At 44.8% G+C, this 16,901-nt stretch overlaps 1 protein-coding gene across 8 annotated transcripts in view; it reads right to left on the reverse strand.

Moving 5' to 3' along the window:
- Frmd4b (FERM domain containing 4B) overlaps window positions 1–16,901 on the reverse strand; it is a 334,065-nt gene that overhangs the window by 96,379 nt on the left and 220,785 nt on the right. For all 8 annotated transcript variants that reach the window (XM_028855580.1, XM_037203941.1, XM_037203942.1 and 5 more), the window contains one exon: window positions 6,253–6,337. In XM_028855580.1, coding sequence (XP_028711413.1) covers window positions 6,253–6,337 — 85 coding nt within the window. The remainder of the gene's footprint in view (window positions 1–6,252; window positions 6,338–16,901) is intronic.

The following is a 16,901-nucleotide window of genomic DNA, read 5'->3' on the forward strand; positions in this document are numbered from 1 at the left end:
GAAGGGAAGCTCTCTGGCAAAGATGAAGGATTGTGTGGGGTGGGAAGAGTGACTGAGTACATCCTGTCCTACAGCCTGTGGAGGGAAGCCGACTCACTCTTAGATCCAGCAGTGAGGCCCAACTCACAAGAGCCGTCAACGCTACTGACTCAGTTTTGCCAATAAATAAATCCACCTGCACATGATCCACAGCTCAGGCTACGACGTGTTCAGAAAACTTATTTATTCTACAGCCGTGGTTCAGTTGATAGTCCTTATGTCAAATGTCCTTAAACAATCAGACAGACACTTTAAGAAATTACTTAGAACTGGACGGACAGACAGCTGCTCTGTTTTGTGAACATTCACTTGATTCTGTAGCTTCTCTTTTGACTGGCATGGGCTTGCATACTAATTACATAGAAAATATTCACTCTAAATTCCTATCACTTGATTTAAAAAAAAGAATTAGCTGAACAATAGCCTCACACACATACATATACAATAGTCAATATTATGTTTTATTAAAAACTATAAAAGTTTATCTGGGCATGGTGACACAGGCTTGTAATTCCAGCATTTAGGAGACTGAGGCAGGTGGATTTCTGTCAGTTTGAGATGAGTCTGGGCTATATATAGTGAGATCCTATTTCTAAAATAATAGTAGTATTCTGACTTCTCTGAAAAGGCGTAAGAAAACTCCCATTGAGATAGGAACACCTGCAACCGACACAGGATGATGGGATGAGAGGAAAAGAGTTATGCTTTGCATTACTCATCCAGACAAGCAGAATTTAGTATATAAAGCAGCAAGGAAAACATCATGAGTTTAAAACTGTAGGCTTTAAATTTTTCTTCTTCTTTTTGTTTGCATTAACAACGGAGCGAACCAGCAGCAGAGAAAGCCATTTTGTTGGAGTACCATCAGCTAGGCAGTGAAGACATCACATATCCTGTGTTCATCTACACAGGAGGATGACCAGTGTGGTTACAGGACCCTTTCTCAACTCAGTAAATGCTGCCCTTGGGTATTAGTGTTGACTCACCAGTCAATGCTTGGGGAAATCTGAACCTCAAAAGAAAGGTCTATAGTTAAATTTTGGTGTGGGAACATTTGAGGGTTTTCTTAGCGCCAACCAAAGATTCTGCTTCGAATACTTCAGCTTCCAGCCAAGATGGAACAATGTGTCTCTTATCTGAAAAATCCCACCCAACCCCACAAGACAAAGAAACAAACAAACAAACACACAAACAACCTCAACAGTTTTCAAAACACTGAGCAGCCAGCAACACAGACAGTGAACCCTGAACAAGTGAAGTCTCACGTTGTCCTTACTGCAGAGGCTCCAGCCTATGAACACAAGGGCACATAGCAGACACCTTGAGTTGAGGAGTTGGAGTTGAAAGATGAAAGAACTAAAATGAAAAAAATTTGCAGAACAGAGTGCCAGAGGAGGGGGCGGGGCGCTTCCAGACAGGGAGAGAGCAGCCCAGTGGGTCCTGAGCAGACTACCAACCACTCTGTGTGAAGGATTACCCCAAGTTGGGAACCGTGGAAGGAAACAGTGGTTGGTCATCATATGGGATTGGAAATGGTGCTTGTCGCCATGAGAAAGACTAGAAAGCCTTGTAATTCTTGGGGCACTGGGAAGCAGACCCAGTAAAGTCTGGCCTCAGCTATGGGGAATAGCTGGTTTATAGTAAGAGTTCTGCTCTGGGCCTGCCTACCAAATCCTAAAAGCAAGCCTGGAAAGAAACCCCAAACTGTATCCCAACAACTAAACTCCAGCTGGAAACTAAAGCAAAGGGTAGTTAGGAGTAGACAAAAGCAAGTCGCATTCAAAAAGGTAAAATTAGTGACATCCAGGGTGTTGGAGGGATGACTCAGCAGTCAAGAGCACTGGCTGCTCTTGCAGAGGACCCAGGTTCAAATCCCACACCCACATCAGGCAGATCACCCTATACATTTAATTAAAAATAAAGTTAAAAAAAAAATTTAAAGATATGAACATTTAGCATGCAATCACATATCACCGGGCTGGCAAAACGTGGCCTGAAAATGAAATCAATTGAAGCCACCCAGAACTGAGGCATAAATTAGACAAAGCAGCCAAAGATATGAAAACAGTTATTACAATTACATTTTATTCAGTCCAAAGTTAAGTAGTCAACCTACTAACCTGTAAAACATGTTTCTAAAAAAATCCTTCTAACAATAAACACTGGAACACACCAGATGTGATTCATGAAGGTTAGGTTACAATAGAAGGGTGGAACTAAGGATGCAGCAACAGAAACTACATAAGATCACACACACACACACACACACACACACACACACACACACACACACGGCCCCCCACCACAACCCTGCATGCACACACAAACAACAAAACACCCAACCAAACCAAACCAAACCAAACCAAACCAAACCAAACCAAACCAAACCAAAATACCCCAAACCTAAAAGAAAACAAAGGAGCAACTTAAGCCACAGAGTCACTTCTAATGGCCTAAAACCAGCTCCTGAAATTGTGGCCACACTGTCATATGGGGTAACGTGACTTGTGGGGTTTGAAAAAAAATCTGGCAACAGTAAAAGTTTTCTGCATGTGCCACAACCAAAGCCTGATTGATAATCACATGCGTGAGAAACCACATGTTTTGGGAGGTGATTGTCTGTGTGGTACCACTCCACTTCACTGCAGGCTCAGTTCTGCACACATGACATGCATACTTCGCTCTGTGTACACCTTACATAACAACACGCCAGCTAACAACGTCTGAAACTGGATAACCCACGGTGAACAATGGAGTGTGGAAACTGCAGTGTTTTTACCATATGTACAAACTTGTCTCCTCTTACAGAAGAGTAATGACTTTATTACGGAGAACAAAGACTTCTAATAGTTTCCTACCATGGTGTATCTTTTGATTGTATTGTATTAGAACACTTGATTTTAAAAATTACTATATGAGTTGTTAGCTTTCATAAAAAGTAGTTCAGTGGATTTCTACTTGGGATTAGGACCAAACTTCCAATAATTTCTCAAATAGCTCTAAACACATTTCTGTCATTTGCATTTCATAGTTGCATGAAACAGTGTTCTCAGTATTGACAATTATAAAATCAAATATTAATCAACTATGAAAAATGTTCAAGATTCGTTATATCCTGCAGTGTAGTGTCTAATACTCAGCTAAGACTGAATTCTGTATGTAAAAATGAACAAACACATCCATCTCATTAATATGCAAATTCACTTTAATCTTTTAGAAAATGGTAAAATATGTATATACTAAAGAATTGTTTTAAAATAAAATTCTATATGATTTGTTATCAATAATTTCTATACCTATTTTATACACATAGATATCTGGAGTCACATAAAAAAAGGTCACAATTAGATTATTGGTCACCCAGCTCAGCCAAGTTGGTAAGTTCCAGGTCCTAATGAGAGACTGTGTCTCAAAATACAAAGTGAGGTCCCTGAGGAAAGACACCCAAGGTTGACCTCTGATCTCCATCTGCACATGCACACACATGCACTAGCACCAGCATACATATGACCAACACACACCTAAACACACACAAAGACTTTACCCCCCATACACCCCTTTCTAAATTTAATATAAACAATAAACCTAAAAACCCAAGACACTTAAGTCATTAGACACACTAGGAAGGTATTGTTATGTAGCATGAATTGCTAAACAGTCTTATTAACAAAAAAACCCAGAGCCAGATATTGGGGTGAATTCTGAAAGTTCAGAGAAGCAGAAGAAGTCACAGTCAACCTCACCTTACTGACTCCTCAGCTGATTCTGTTTCCATGAATCCTCAGACTGAAAACCTCGGAGTCCTCACCCAGAAGGGATCTCAGCTGAACTGCTGCTAAAAAGCTTAAGAGCTTAAAAGCCTCTAGTTCCCAGTCCTCACGCCTTATACACCTTTCTGCTTCCTGCCATCACTTCCTGGGATTAAAGGCGTGTGTCCTTCCCAAGCAAAGACATGAGGTCTCAAGTGCTGGGATTAAAAGTGTGTGCCACCACGCCTGGCTCTGTTCCTAGTGCGGCCTTGAACTGGCTGGAATGCTAGGATTAAAGGCATGTGCCACCACTGTCTGGCCTCTCTGTCTAATCTAGTGGCTGTTCTGTTCTCAGATCCCAGATAAGTTTACTAGGGTGCACAATATATTGGGGGACACAATTTATCACCACCTTGTTATAATCAAACTGCTCAAAGTGGAAACACAGAAAAGCAGCAAGAGAAAAAATGCAGACCACACACTGAGCCACAGGGACTGGTGTGACAGCCGAACCACCCAGCAGCGACCCAAGCATAATCCAAATAAACCACTATCTCCATAGAAATGAAAAAACTGCCAGCGTACAATTTTATATCCAATGAACTATCTTTCAAAAACTGAAGACAGACAGGGGGTGGGGCGGGGTCAGGTGCTGGCCCACGCCTTTCATCCCAGAGCAGGGGCAGCAGATCTCTGTGAGTTGGAGGCCAGCCTGGTCTAGAGTGAGTTCCTGGACAGCCAGGGCTATAAAGAGAAACCTTGTCTGAAAAAAACAAAAACCAACCAACCAACCAACCAACCAACCAACCAGCCAATCAACCAACCAAACAAACAAACACCCCAAAGACAAAAACCAGCACTTTCAGAAAGAAGCTAAAAGAATAAGTCACCAGCAGATTCTTGCACTATAGGAAATGTTACCCAATGTATTTCAGGTAGAAGAAAAATTAAATCAGGCAGAAAAGAATGAAGACAAACAGAAATGGGGGCTGCACTGATAAATATGTTTTATAACATTTTCATATCTTTTGAAGGTGATCGAAAGTTCACACGAAGTAGCAATGTTCCCAGCATATAGCAGCCAAAAGGGAGGCAAGATGGAAACCACCTACATGAAGAGATCGGAGGGTCTCACATATGTGTGAGATGTACACTGTAATCTCTAAAGCAATCATGAAAATAGCGAAACAAAGATTCAGTGTGAATCCAACAAAGGAGGTAAAATAAAATCGTAAAACACTCAGTCAAAGTCTGGGGAGACTGTGAACCCCTTGACATGCAAGTACTGACCCTCAGAACTCACAAAAAGCCAGGCACAGTCGCGTGTGTAATTCCAGAGCTTATATGCGATGGAAGGTAGAGTACCTGGACCCTGAAGGGCGAGCCAGCCTGGGGAACATGGTCTTCAACAAGGTAGAAGGTGAGGATCAGTACCCAAGGATGTCCTCTGATGTTAGCACATGTGCTATGGCAGGCATGAGCTGTCACTCACACATATACAGATACAGACATCACACACACACACACACACATACATACACACACACACACACAAATCAAAAGAAGTCAGAAAAAAGTAAAAATAATAGGAAGGTGACAGATTTACATCCACTCCTGTAATTAATCATAGTATATGTAAACAGAATAAATACACCAGTTTATGAGGGCCAGTGAGATGGCTCAGGACAGTCTTGAGTTTTATCTGTGATTCATGTAAAAATGGTGAGAACAGACTCCTCTCCTGAAAGTTGCCTTCTGACCTCCATGTGTGTGCTGTGGCATGTGCAACCCTACACCTCAACACACACATACAAATAAATAAAAGTAAGAAAAGAAAAAGAGCCCGCGCTGCCTCGAAACCCAAGCAACCAACCCCCCCCACCCCCAGGCTCATATCCACACCATACAAAAGCGAAGCAAAGCAAAGCAAACCAAACTTTGTACAGGCAGTTCGACTTGACTGCAACACCAACCTGGATCGCCCCCACCCCCAACCCCCCCTGAAATGCATGTTTACTGAATTTTATAAAAGCAACCTGTCCTTGATTGATAGACATAAAACAAACAAAAACCATCGCTTCTGGCCCATGCGTAAAGGGAACTGACCTGGGGAAAGCACCCTGGTGCTGAGCTGCCAGCTGCTTCCTTGGAGCTAAGGTGGGAGAGGCGTCAGGGACTGGCATGTAGAAGAGGCTTCCCACAACCTACTGAACCCATCTTTCTGTCTTTCTCGGTCATTCCATGTGGATGGAGCCTCAGCTACTTTTGAAGCAGTGACTGAGTGGAGGTGTGGCCATCAGCCCACCATTCAGCATGTGAAGAGGGATTGGGGAGGGGTGAGCTGGGGAGGGGTGGGTTGGTTGGGTTTGCAGAGGGAGACTGTATTTTTTCTTTAGTTTAGATGTGAAAAGGCAGGCAAGACCTCGCGGTGGAAATACTCCACAAACACAAACAAGTGCCTTACCTTGTGTACACAGGCCTTTGCGTTCAGGAAAAACAGTTCCACCGTGTTCTTATCCTTTAGAAAGGATATGCTCTCGATGTAGAACCTGAAAGACAGTACAGGACTTTGTTTCTTCGGACGGAACTTCCTTCTCTTGGTATGATTTCGTTTCCTCAGAGACAATGTTATAAGAAGCCCTATGGCTCTGCTCTTGTTTCGACGCCGCACACCACCTCAGGGCTCACACACAGATGGGATTGCCCACGGAACATGACTGTGTAGGATGGGAGACTCAACACGGCTCCGCCTGCAAATACTCTGTGTGGCTCATTCTCTGACCCATGTGCTGGGAACTCAGAGAGCCTCAGACACCTTCAGCCCAGAGCTCAGGTAGGAGCCCAGAGCCAAATGCGTCAGTGACCTACTGAGCAGGCAGAGTGTATCTGAACCTCAAGGCATGCTGCTGGCCCAGTGGTTCTCTGAGTTGGGGTGAGGGGGCCTCCAGGCCCTGTTCCTTCCCTTTCCATGAGGCGCTAGAGTTTCCCTTGGCTGGAAGCCAAGCTCCCTATAGCTGTTAGTGTTGGTCTTTTCTCATGTAAATCAGGGGTTTCAGGGCCTCAGTCCTCATACCCACTCTAAGATTTTCCATGTATAGTTTGTGAGCCTACAAAGTCGAAGTTGCTTTTTTCATCAGGGGAGCTCTGACAGCTTTGAGGTGGGAAGGGGGGGAAGCTGAGTGTGTCAGCCAGTTTCCACCATCACAGGGTGCTGAAGCTGGCCGGAGAGGATGGGGCGCTCGGTGCTGAGTCCAGACAAATCCGAGTCTCTGCATTTTCTGAGCTCTCAAAACTTGTTGTTGAATAATACACGAGAGACCCACTCTCCTAGGACAACTCACACAGCTTGGATCCTCAAAAAGAACTTGCTCTCAAATCCGTGAGAATCAAAACACAAGAGGGCCATGGTAGGGGGGATGAGTATCCTCAGGCATGCAAAGCCATGATGGGGGTTGGGCGTTCGTCCCTGTTTTTCTTCATTGTTAATGAAATATGTGAACCAGGAATGCAGCTGAAAAGGCTGCAAAAGAATTCATCACAGAAATGTTAAGATGGTTTGGAAAACGCCACCTCTGTGTGTTGACTTGTCAAGGGAGGCTCCAGGAGGAGAATAAATCTGGGATATTTTTACTTAAAAGGGTTTAGCTCACTGCTAAGTGAGATTAATGAAGGCTGGAGAGGCTTGGGTTTTGAGAAGTATGGAGGCAGGAAAGGTAATGAGGGGCTCATAGGAAAACAGGCTTTTGAGTAAGAAAAGTCTAGAATGTCACCTCTCTTGTTTATTACGTGTATGGTCTTGGGCAAGTTATTCGTTGTGTCTTTATCAAAGTAGGTGTCATGATTGCTCTTTTAATTTTGGAGAGTTGAAATTAGATATTAAGTATAAAACATTTAAAAAAAAATCTTACAATTGCTAAAAAAATCTCTCTCCTGTCCTCACTGAATTCCTGTAGAGCAGTGGTTCTCAACCTTCCTAATGCTGGGACCCTTTAATACAGTTCCCCATGTTGTGGTGATGCCCAACCATAAAAAATTATTTTCATTGCTACTTCGTAACTGTAATCTGGCTACTGTTATGAATCGTAACGTAGATATTAGATATGGAGATAGTCTTAGGCGACCCCCGTGAAAGGGTTGTTTGACCCTCAAAGGGGTCATGACCCACACAGGTTAAGAACCACTGCTGTATAACGATAATAAAGTCATATGATTTATCTAAACTAGATCCTTGTGTATAAGGTGAAGTCACTGATACTTCTTTAGGAGGGCTGGCTCTCCTGTGATTGAGAGACACATAACAAATGAGGTGCCCAGTACAATGCCCACATACATTAGGAACCCAATAAATTCTAGTCATTGAGGCTCAGCGAAACCTTAGTTCATTAAACAGGCTTGAAGGGTGTGATAGAATTTGAACTATATCTGAAGATCAAGAGGGCACAAGATTCTGCTGAGCAAAAGGATAAATCCAGGAGATGCAAACGCGGTAGTTAAACTGAGCCTTCTTTGGACAGTGTGATAAACAGTTTTGGAATTTGACCTTCGCCGAGATAACATTCATGATATTCTGGGTGTTCTCGCCTTGCTTTAGTTTGTTTTATCCTGATCAGAGCTCTGAGGAAGAGAGTGCTGCCCAGCAGAGTCTTCTCATTGTATGAAAACGGGCAGAGTGGGAGAGGCCGGATAAGAAGGTCTCATAGGAGGCCAGGGAGGCGGAAAACAGAATCCACAGGAAGTGGGAAGGGGCGTGGACAGGAGAGGAAACAGCAGGAGCTGGAGAGGGTGGCCTAGTCATTGTGGTGGTGGATATCAGGGAGAGGAGCGCCAGAGGGTGGCTATTGCTGTGAGGCTGAGATGAACAGCTCTGTCCCTAATCTCCTTCAACCAGCTGGTGGTGGTCATTTGTTTTCTGCTTTCCTTTTTTATGTTGGTTTGTTTTGTTTTGAAACTGGGTCTCACTGTGAATCCCCGGTTGGCATGCCACTTGCTATGTAGGCATGCTAGCCTCGAACTCACGATAGAGATCTGCCTGTCTCTGCCTCTGGAGACTGAGAACAAAGGCTTGCTTGTACCAACACACCAGGCTCCTTGCATTTTTTTTTTTTTTAATCTCTGATTCTATCTATGGAGATAACCCAAGCAGGTTTCCAGTAAGAGACTGATGGACAGCGTCAGGATCCTGGCTGTCGACTGGGCTCCTGCGTGTGTGCTGAGGTGCGCTCAGGGTTCCCACGCCTTCTTCTATGTAACAGTCACAATCTCACGTCTGCTTTCATCCTTTCACAGCTGCAGCCACGGGGCTTCAGAGCTCTGCTTGCACAGCAGGGTAGGTCTGACTTGGGCTCCTTTGACTCTGCCGAGAACGTTGTTCACCAGATCCTCTTTTTTGCCTATCTTTCTGAGGTGCTGAGCCAGCATTTGTAACCGGGAAGCGAAGTCCTCAGTAATGGCGGCCATCTCAGTTATGTTAATAAACACGAAGAGGAACAAGACTAGTGTAATCAGCAGTGCATTAACATGTACGGACATGTGTTTTCCCTGTGCCTTCAAAAGAGCAGAGCCAGCACCTGTAGGCAACAGCTAGTAGATGGTAGAGCTTAGACTAATGTATAATGTTGGGGCCGTCCAGAAGGGAGCTGCTCTCCCAGGGCAGGGATCTCCTAGCCCAGAGTCCCCAGGTCATACCAATAGAACCCCAAGCCTATTCTCCACCCCAAGAGTCTATGCTTCTATTCCTCCTTTACCTTTTCAATCCCCACTCTGTATTCAATAGATATTTGCTGTCCAAAAAATTCATTTTGTAAATTGTTGAGAGTACAGCAATAAATACAGTTCATTCATTGTCAACAGACCATCAGTCAATCAAACTAATCATGGGTGTACATGACTTTATATAGAACTAGAAATTATTCATTTATCAAACATTGAGTATCTGACTGGCACCAGACATTGAGAAAGATGATGGGGGAATCAGGGACAATAATGGCAGTATTGGTGAAGACAGGAAACCATTTATCTAAAGCCCTCTATGAGCCAGACACTGTGCAAGAATTCTCCATATCGTTTTATCTCTATTTTCAGGTTGAAGAGAATTGGAGAAAGTAAATGCCAAATACAAATGTTCAGATCTGTCTATAGAATCGACGACTGAGTGACAACCCGTTGGGCTCAAACGGTGTTCAACTATATCACACCATTCTCATATAAAGACCTGAAGATGGACAGGCTTTCCTTCAAAGACCATGCATCATAAAGGAAAGGCAGCATGCATAGCCATAACAGAACACGCTGATTATTATTATGCAGGGCTATCGTCTCTCTGAACTATTTCAGTGAGTACCTCTCATAGAATAGAATTGTACTAAAGCCATAAGTGCAATGGATTTTCACACTAACAAGTTCATAATAATTCCATCACTCTATTTAAAATCCAATTCTCATTCAGATTTTCCCTCTGTCTCCAGCACTTTCTGTTTAAACTCTGTGTCTGAATCAATAACACCGCATCGATTGGCGGCGGGAATCACATGGGCAAAGCCAGAAGGCTGATGACTCCATATAAATGGGTGAGGCTGAGCAAGGACTACCCTTGGAGGACAGGGGAGTACACTCCAACGTACAGGCATGTGACCCAGGCTAGACCAGGCCAGTCCTTTCACTGTGGAATTTAGCACTGGTAGAATGACCAACAATAAAAGCGCCTGGATCTTTCTTGTCCTGTTCGTAGCATCCTAACGTGTCCCTGCTCTCCAGAGTCACCAAAACCCTGCCTTCTCTGAGGCTTCGTTAGATTAATTTTCCTGCAATGGTTTTTCTTTCTATGTTAGTTGCAGTTGGAACCCATTTTTCTGGCAACCAAAGAATCTTATTAAGTACTAGCAGCAATATACAGCGTTCTTCAACAGACATTATTTTTTTTCTTCATCAGTAAAACTAGATACAGTAGGAAGCAAATCCTGAACCCATACCGCAGATGAGAAGGCTGAAGAACAGAGACGTGATGCTCTCCACTCTTGGCCACAGAGGTAGAAAGTGGTGGAGCCACGATTCAAACTGAGTTGAGCAGACTTCCTAGTTTATGTCTCAAGCAAATGTGATATAACTCTTTCCTATAGTAACAATCTCAATGAAATACACCATGAACACAGTGTCATGGGAGCCTACGAGAGGGATGTAATTAACTCAACTGATAAATAAGAGGGAATGGGCTGCCAAAATGGAATCCATCACCTAAGTACCACGGGATAGGGGGCATTTGAGCTGAGTCTTAAAGAATGTATGAGGTCAGCTGGTGACAGTGGCAGGGAGGTCATTCCAGGCAGAGGACATACCAACCCACATAGTCCTTGTGCCAGGCTTCGAGAACTGAAGGACCCACATTGCTGGTGGCCCAGCAGCACCAGATGGATCTGGAGCTCTTCCAGCTGTGAACAGATCCCTCCATACCAGACACTGGGCTCATCTCTGATGCCCAGGCCCCTGACTGAATCCTAGTTCCAGCAAACAAGCCCCTACCTATTTCTCACTAACCTCCGATGTTCTTCCCTGGTTAGTGCTTCTGCCCACTAACCAGGCATCCAGTTACCAGCTCTCTGAGTCCACTATCCTGTGCAGGGGATGTCGTTGTAACAACTTCAGGTGTAAGGGGTGTGTGGAAAGGACAGATGGTCTTCAGGAATGATGACTCTCTAGACTCACTAACGGGCACAACACCTATTGCTTCAGCCCCTTTTGCAAAAGACAGTGTTTCTTTTCTATGAGTTCACTATAAGGAATTTCACCAGGATTCTGTGACTCTGAGGGTCAGTCTAAACGTTCAGCTTCAGAACCAACCCTGGCTCTTTGAATAGGTGTCAGAAACATGATAAAGGATAATTTCTTGGCAAGAAAATTTGCTTGGGGGAGCTCCAGTCCTTACTTTTCCTGCTCCTTCCCCAACAGGTTCCCACTCCTCACGGTTCATCTAATCACTCATAAGGGATTCTAGAACATGACATCTCAATGCCATGGAAAGACGGCTGGCACTCGGGAGGCAGAGGCAGGTGGATCTCTGTGAGTTCGAGGCCAGCTCTGGTCTACAGAGTGAGATCCAGGACAGGCACCAAAAATACACAGAGAAACCCTGTCTTGAAAAACCAAAAAACAAACAAACAAAAAGCTGGGTGTGGTGGCACTCATTTCAGACAGGTGAATTCCTGGGGCTTGCTAGCCAGACAGCCTAGTCACTCAGTGAGCTTCAGGCCATTAACACCCAGTCTCAAAAACCAAGATGGACATCACCTGAGGAATGACTTCTGAGGTTGACTTCTGACCTCCAAATGCACATATGTTCACACACACACACACACACACACACACACACACACACACACACAGGAATTGTTTGTGTGGTCTCTCCTGTGAATGGTCACTGATGTTTGGGTAGCCACCATTTTTGTGTCTGGCATTTATCTATAGCGGTCATAGCAATGCTGTGGGGCCGGGTGGATACTTGTCTATATCTCAAAGCCTACATAGGTCTGTCTCCAGAGTTCAGGCCATCAGTCTGGCTCTCAGGGTCTCTCTTCCCTTTCAGACCTCCATGACATCTGACGTGGGCCAAACGTAGTGGGTGGCATATGGATTATGACATAGCGTACATGCCGGGGGCTCATAAAACATGTAGCCCAGGCTGCCCCTGAGCTTACTATGTAGCCTCAGCTGATTCTAGATTGGTTACTCTCTGCCTTCCTTCTTAAGGCTGGTGGTTCTCCCTTGGAGACAGGATGGGAAAATACTGCTCAACAAACCTCTGCCTGGTCAGCCATGACTTCTGCTCTCCTCAAGTGAGCACATTCTCTTTCTTTGTTAAGGTCATGGCTGGGCTTGAGTGATGATCTTCTAAAGGGGTAAAGTGGGCAAGAGTCACTCAATCACTTTGTATTGTTCAGTTGATGACTGGTAAGGGGTGGGGCCAGATCAACACACCTCACTCTAGTTTCTCTGGGTGGCGGTGGATAATTTTAAAAACTTACTTCCGGCTGGGGAGATAGCCCATGCAGTAGAGTACTTGTTGTCTTCTAGCCTCAATTACCAATTACACATACAGGTGTATCCACTTACCCACAGGCACCTACATAGGTGAATACAGACACACACACACACACACACACACACACACACACACACACACACATACACACATGCACGCACACGAGAGAGAGAGAGAGAGAGAGAGAGAGAGAGAGAGAGAGAGAGAGAGAGAGAACTCACAGTAGCCACATGCCTCAGAAGTCTCATTAGATCCTAATCCACATTCTGAGCAAGGTGATTGATCCCTGTTGATTGCTTGTAATGACCCTTCAGTGCAGCCATGACCCTTCCGCCATGCAAGTGGAACACCAAGTTGTAATTTAAAAGCCTCTCTTGGTCTCCAAGTGCATCTCTTTCTCTCCACTGTTATGTAGTCGTAGTATGGAAGGGAGTCCAGTGTGTTGCCTTTCATCTCTGTGAGGGGAGCAGCCTTGGAAAATTCCCAGGAGAAGAATTCCTGGTTTCTCTTCCTCTGCACCTCCTCCTCTTCCTCCTTCCTGCATTTCCAGATGGCCTGGGGAGCCAGGCAGGACATCAGCTGAGCCTGGAGGGGCCTGCCCTCTGGCTCTTCTCCTCAAAAGAAACTCAGTTTTCCAAGCTCTCTAGAAAGGCTGGTGACCTTGTGTGAGGAGTGGAGGAACTTGCTGTGACCTGCTAGGGACAGGGGTGAGCATCCCTAGGGACTGTTTATTAAGTGCTTGTCTCTTCAAAGCAGGGGGCTCTTAACCTCCTGAGGGCAAACAAGAGGCTAAGGTTTTGCAAGGGTCTGAGAAGAGGAGCGGGAAGGCATGTCTGACAGGGAGAGGACAGCTGGGGATGGTGAGTAAGGAAGACAAATGCTCTACCCCACGCAGAGGGGGCTGGGTCAGCCCCAAACCGGACAGGCTCAAATCCTTCACAGTGAAAGGCTGTATATCACCTAATGGCTGTCCTACCTCCTCAGTACATGGAGACAGACAGACTCTGTGGTTTAAAACATACAAACACCTAACACGTGTTGTGTAAGCCTCCATCATCATTATCATGTGATGATCCGACAGACCCTCAAGCTAGATTAGCAGCACCTGTTTCGATTTCACTGGCGAGGTGCACCAAAGCTACATGACTGGGGAGTGAGAAGGCTGGCCCAGGAACGAGGACAGTGGGAAAGCCCGCTGTCCAGGTAGGGGCCTGAGAGATGTGGAGGGTGAGTTTTGATGATCAGACCTTGGGGCAGGGGTGTTGGCAGCCATGGATGAGGCCAGGCATGCCTCTCAGCATTTTACAGCCAGCCAAAGACAATCTGGCCCCAACTAACAGCTCCTGAGAAACCCTGCATGAAAGAGCACACATTTAACTTTCAAAGTTGATTATCTTTGCTATTCCTCTGTGTGTGTGTGTGTGTGTGTGTGTGTGTGTGTGTGTGTGTAGGTGTGTGTGTGTGGTGTGCTCAGGCTACCACAGCGTGCATGTGGTGGTCAGAGAACAATTTTGTAGACTTGGTTTTCTCCTTCCACTTTGACATGGGTTCTGGGGGTTCAACTCAGCTCACCAGACTTTCAGGGCAAGTACCTTTGTTTGCTCAGTTACATCACCGGCCCCAGCTTTCTACCTTTTTATTCTATAGTTTCTCTTACCCTTTAAAATACTAAGTCTTTTTTTTTAAATGGCACCCTAATGTTTCTTTCTTCACTGGCCTGAGACACGCGCGTGTGCACACACACGCATGCACGCACGCGCACGAGCACACACATACACAGAGCACACACGAGAGAGTAGTATTTGTTTGTGGCTTGTTTTTTTGTTTTTGTTTTTAAAGCTGGCTACTGTAAGCAGACACAGCCTGCTATTTGATTGAGGAGCACAGATGTAAATCTGTAAGAAACTTGAATCTGAACTGGGAATGAGTTCAGGAGATTTTGTGTCTTTCTTGAATTTGAATTAGGACGGTGTAACTTCACAAGTGGAAACCGACACACATCACCCGGAAGTTCAGAACTGGTCTGGCCACTGACAGGGTCACGACTGACATTAAATGACTCATAGCTACTTCCAGGTTCTGGGATGTTCTGAACCCAGAAGGGATTGACTTCAGGGCCAAAGAAAGATTCACATCCTGCTACCCTCTGCTGAGCCAGGAGGGGAGACTCTGTTCGTCCTTTGGACTTTTAGATCACATTCCTCTTTAAAAAGGTGGTTTTCCCCATGGCATATTACACTCACCTCCTCCTCAATGGCTGTGAGATAATTCATGCTATCTTGTCACAGCCATGGTAGAGAGTCTTTTGATTACTCTTTGCACTTGAATTAAAAAACAATTTGTTCATGTGATTTACTGCTGTCCATTGCAGGAAGAGCATAAAGAGATGTCAAGAACTCATCACGAGTCACTCTACTCTGAAATTTAACCCCTGCTAACACCTGAAACTCCTTTTTCTTTTTAAATGATTTATTTATTTTTGTTTCATGTGGATTGGTGTTTTGCCTACATATATGTCTGTGTGAGGATGCCAGATGTCCTGGAACTGGAATTTAAGATAGTTGTTCGCTACTATGTGGGTGCTGGGAATTGAACCCCGGTCCTCTGAAGGAGCAGCCAGTGCTCTGAACTGCTGAGTCATCTCTCCAGCCCCTGAAACTCTTTCTTTGTCAATGTGTTCATATATTTAACAAAAGTACTTTCATGTTGCATATTTTATTTTGTGATCTTTTTTTTTTCCACCCAGAATTTGCCTGAAGCATCTTTCCACATGAACAAATCTCTTTACTGCAGTCTACAAATAAATAGCAAATATAGAAATAAGGTTTTTTGTTTTTGTTTATAATATCTAGCAGAGTGATGAAGCCACTATTGTAGTCATGATATTCCCTAAAGTAGAACTTATTCCTTGTTCTCATTTTGTGGCCTAGGCTGGCCTTGAACTCAAGATTCTCTTTCTTTGGCCTCCTGAATGCTGGCATTAGAGGATGTGTGCCACCATAGCTGGTCCTTGCTCATCTGTTTCAGAGGCCTAACTTCCAAAGGCAGGCCAGAGGACAATGGCAAAGCATTGTAGTATGCAGGAGGCTTTCAAAGGCTCCTTGTTCTCAACAATTCAGACAAGATGGTAGCAGTTTTCCCTCACATTTCCTAACAGAATTCTCCTCCAAGCTCAGTCCTGAGTGTCCCCAACAATGCTTTGGGGTGCCACAGAGGGGACATGTATATTCTGGGATAGAGCAAGTATGGGGAGGGAAAGAAGGGGGAAGAAAAAGACTCATTAAAAAAGGAATGAAGAACCTAAGAGCTATTCAGGGCACAAGGCTTGTGAAAGGTCCTGAGGTCCCAGTGGGTGGATCAGGGTGGTACCAGCCTGCACCAGCCCCACTGCCCTCCCCTGAGGGATTAGGAGTCTTTCCAGGGAGGTCAGGCAAGTCCCTGCACTCCTGTTTAAATCAAGCTTGTAATAGCTCACTCACTATCAGCTTTTCAAATGTTCACATCTGGGCTCCATTACCAAAAAGGCATGTTTGCCAAAGATAATTTACAGCTGTAGGATAGCAACAACCCATCTGGGGGAGAAGTCCCCCCAGAAGTCTGAGGGAGTTTGCACTCGCATGGAGGTGGTTCACATTCATAAATTATACTGGCCCAGTCACAAATGGGTCATAGGCATGTTTTTTTTTTTTAAATTTTGTCTCAAAATTTCAAAAACTTATTTATTTAATGTATGTGCACATGCACACACGTGTCAGAGGATAATTTGTGAGTGTCCATGCTCTCCTTCAGCCACATGGATCTTTGGAACTGAACTCAGGCTCGGCAGCAGACACCTCTACCCACTGAGCAATCTTGATGGCCCTTATACAAACATTGAACGTATATCCTGGAGGTTTGGTAAATGGGAGGGGCAAATGTTTAATGCTGAAATCATAAACAAAATGCTGTGTGATTCTCCTTTGATTTTTCCCCTCCCTCCTCTATGGGGAAGCGTTCTGTGTCGGAGCGGCTTCCTCTGTGGTCAGGGTGTAAGGCAGAGATTCACTTACTTGCCCCCCACTGGCAGGACTGCCATGTCCGGG

This window comes from Peromyscus leucopus, chromosome 3 (genome assembly GCF_004664715.2).
Source record: "Peromyscus leucopus breed LL Stock chromosome 3, UCI_PerLeu_2.1, whole genome shotgun sequence".
Lineage (NCBI taxonomy): Eukaryota > Metazoa > Chordata > Mammalia > Rodentia > Cricetidae > Peromyscus > Peromyscus leucopus.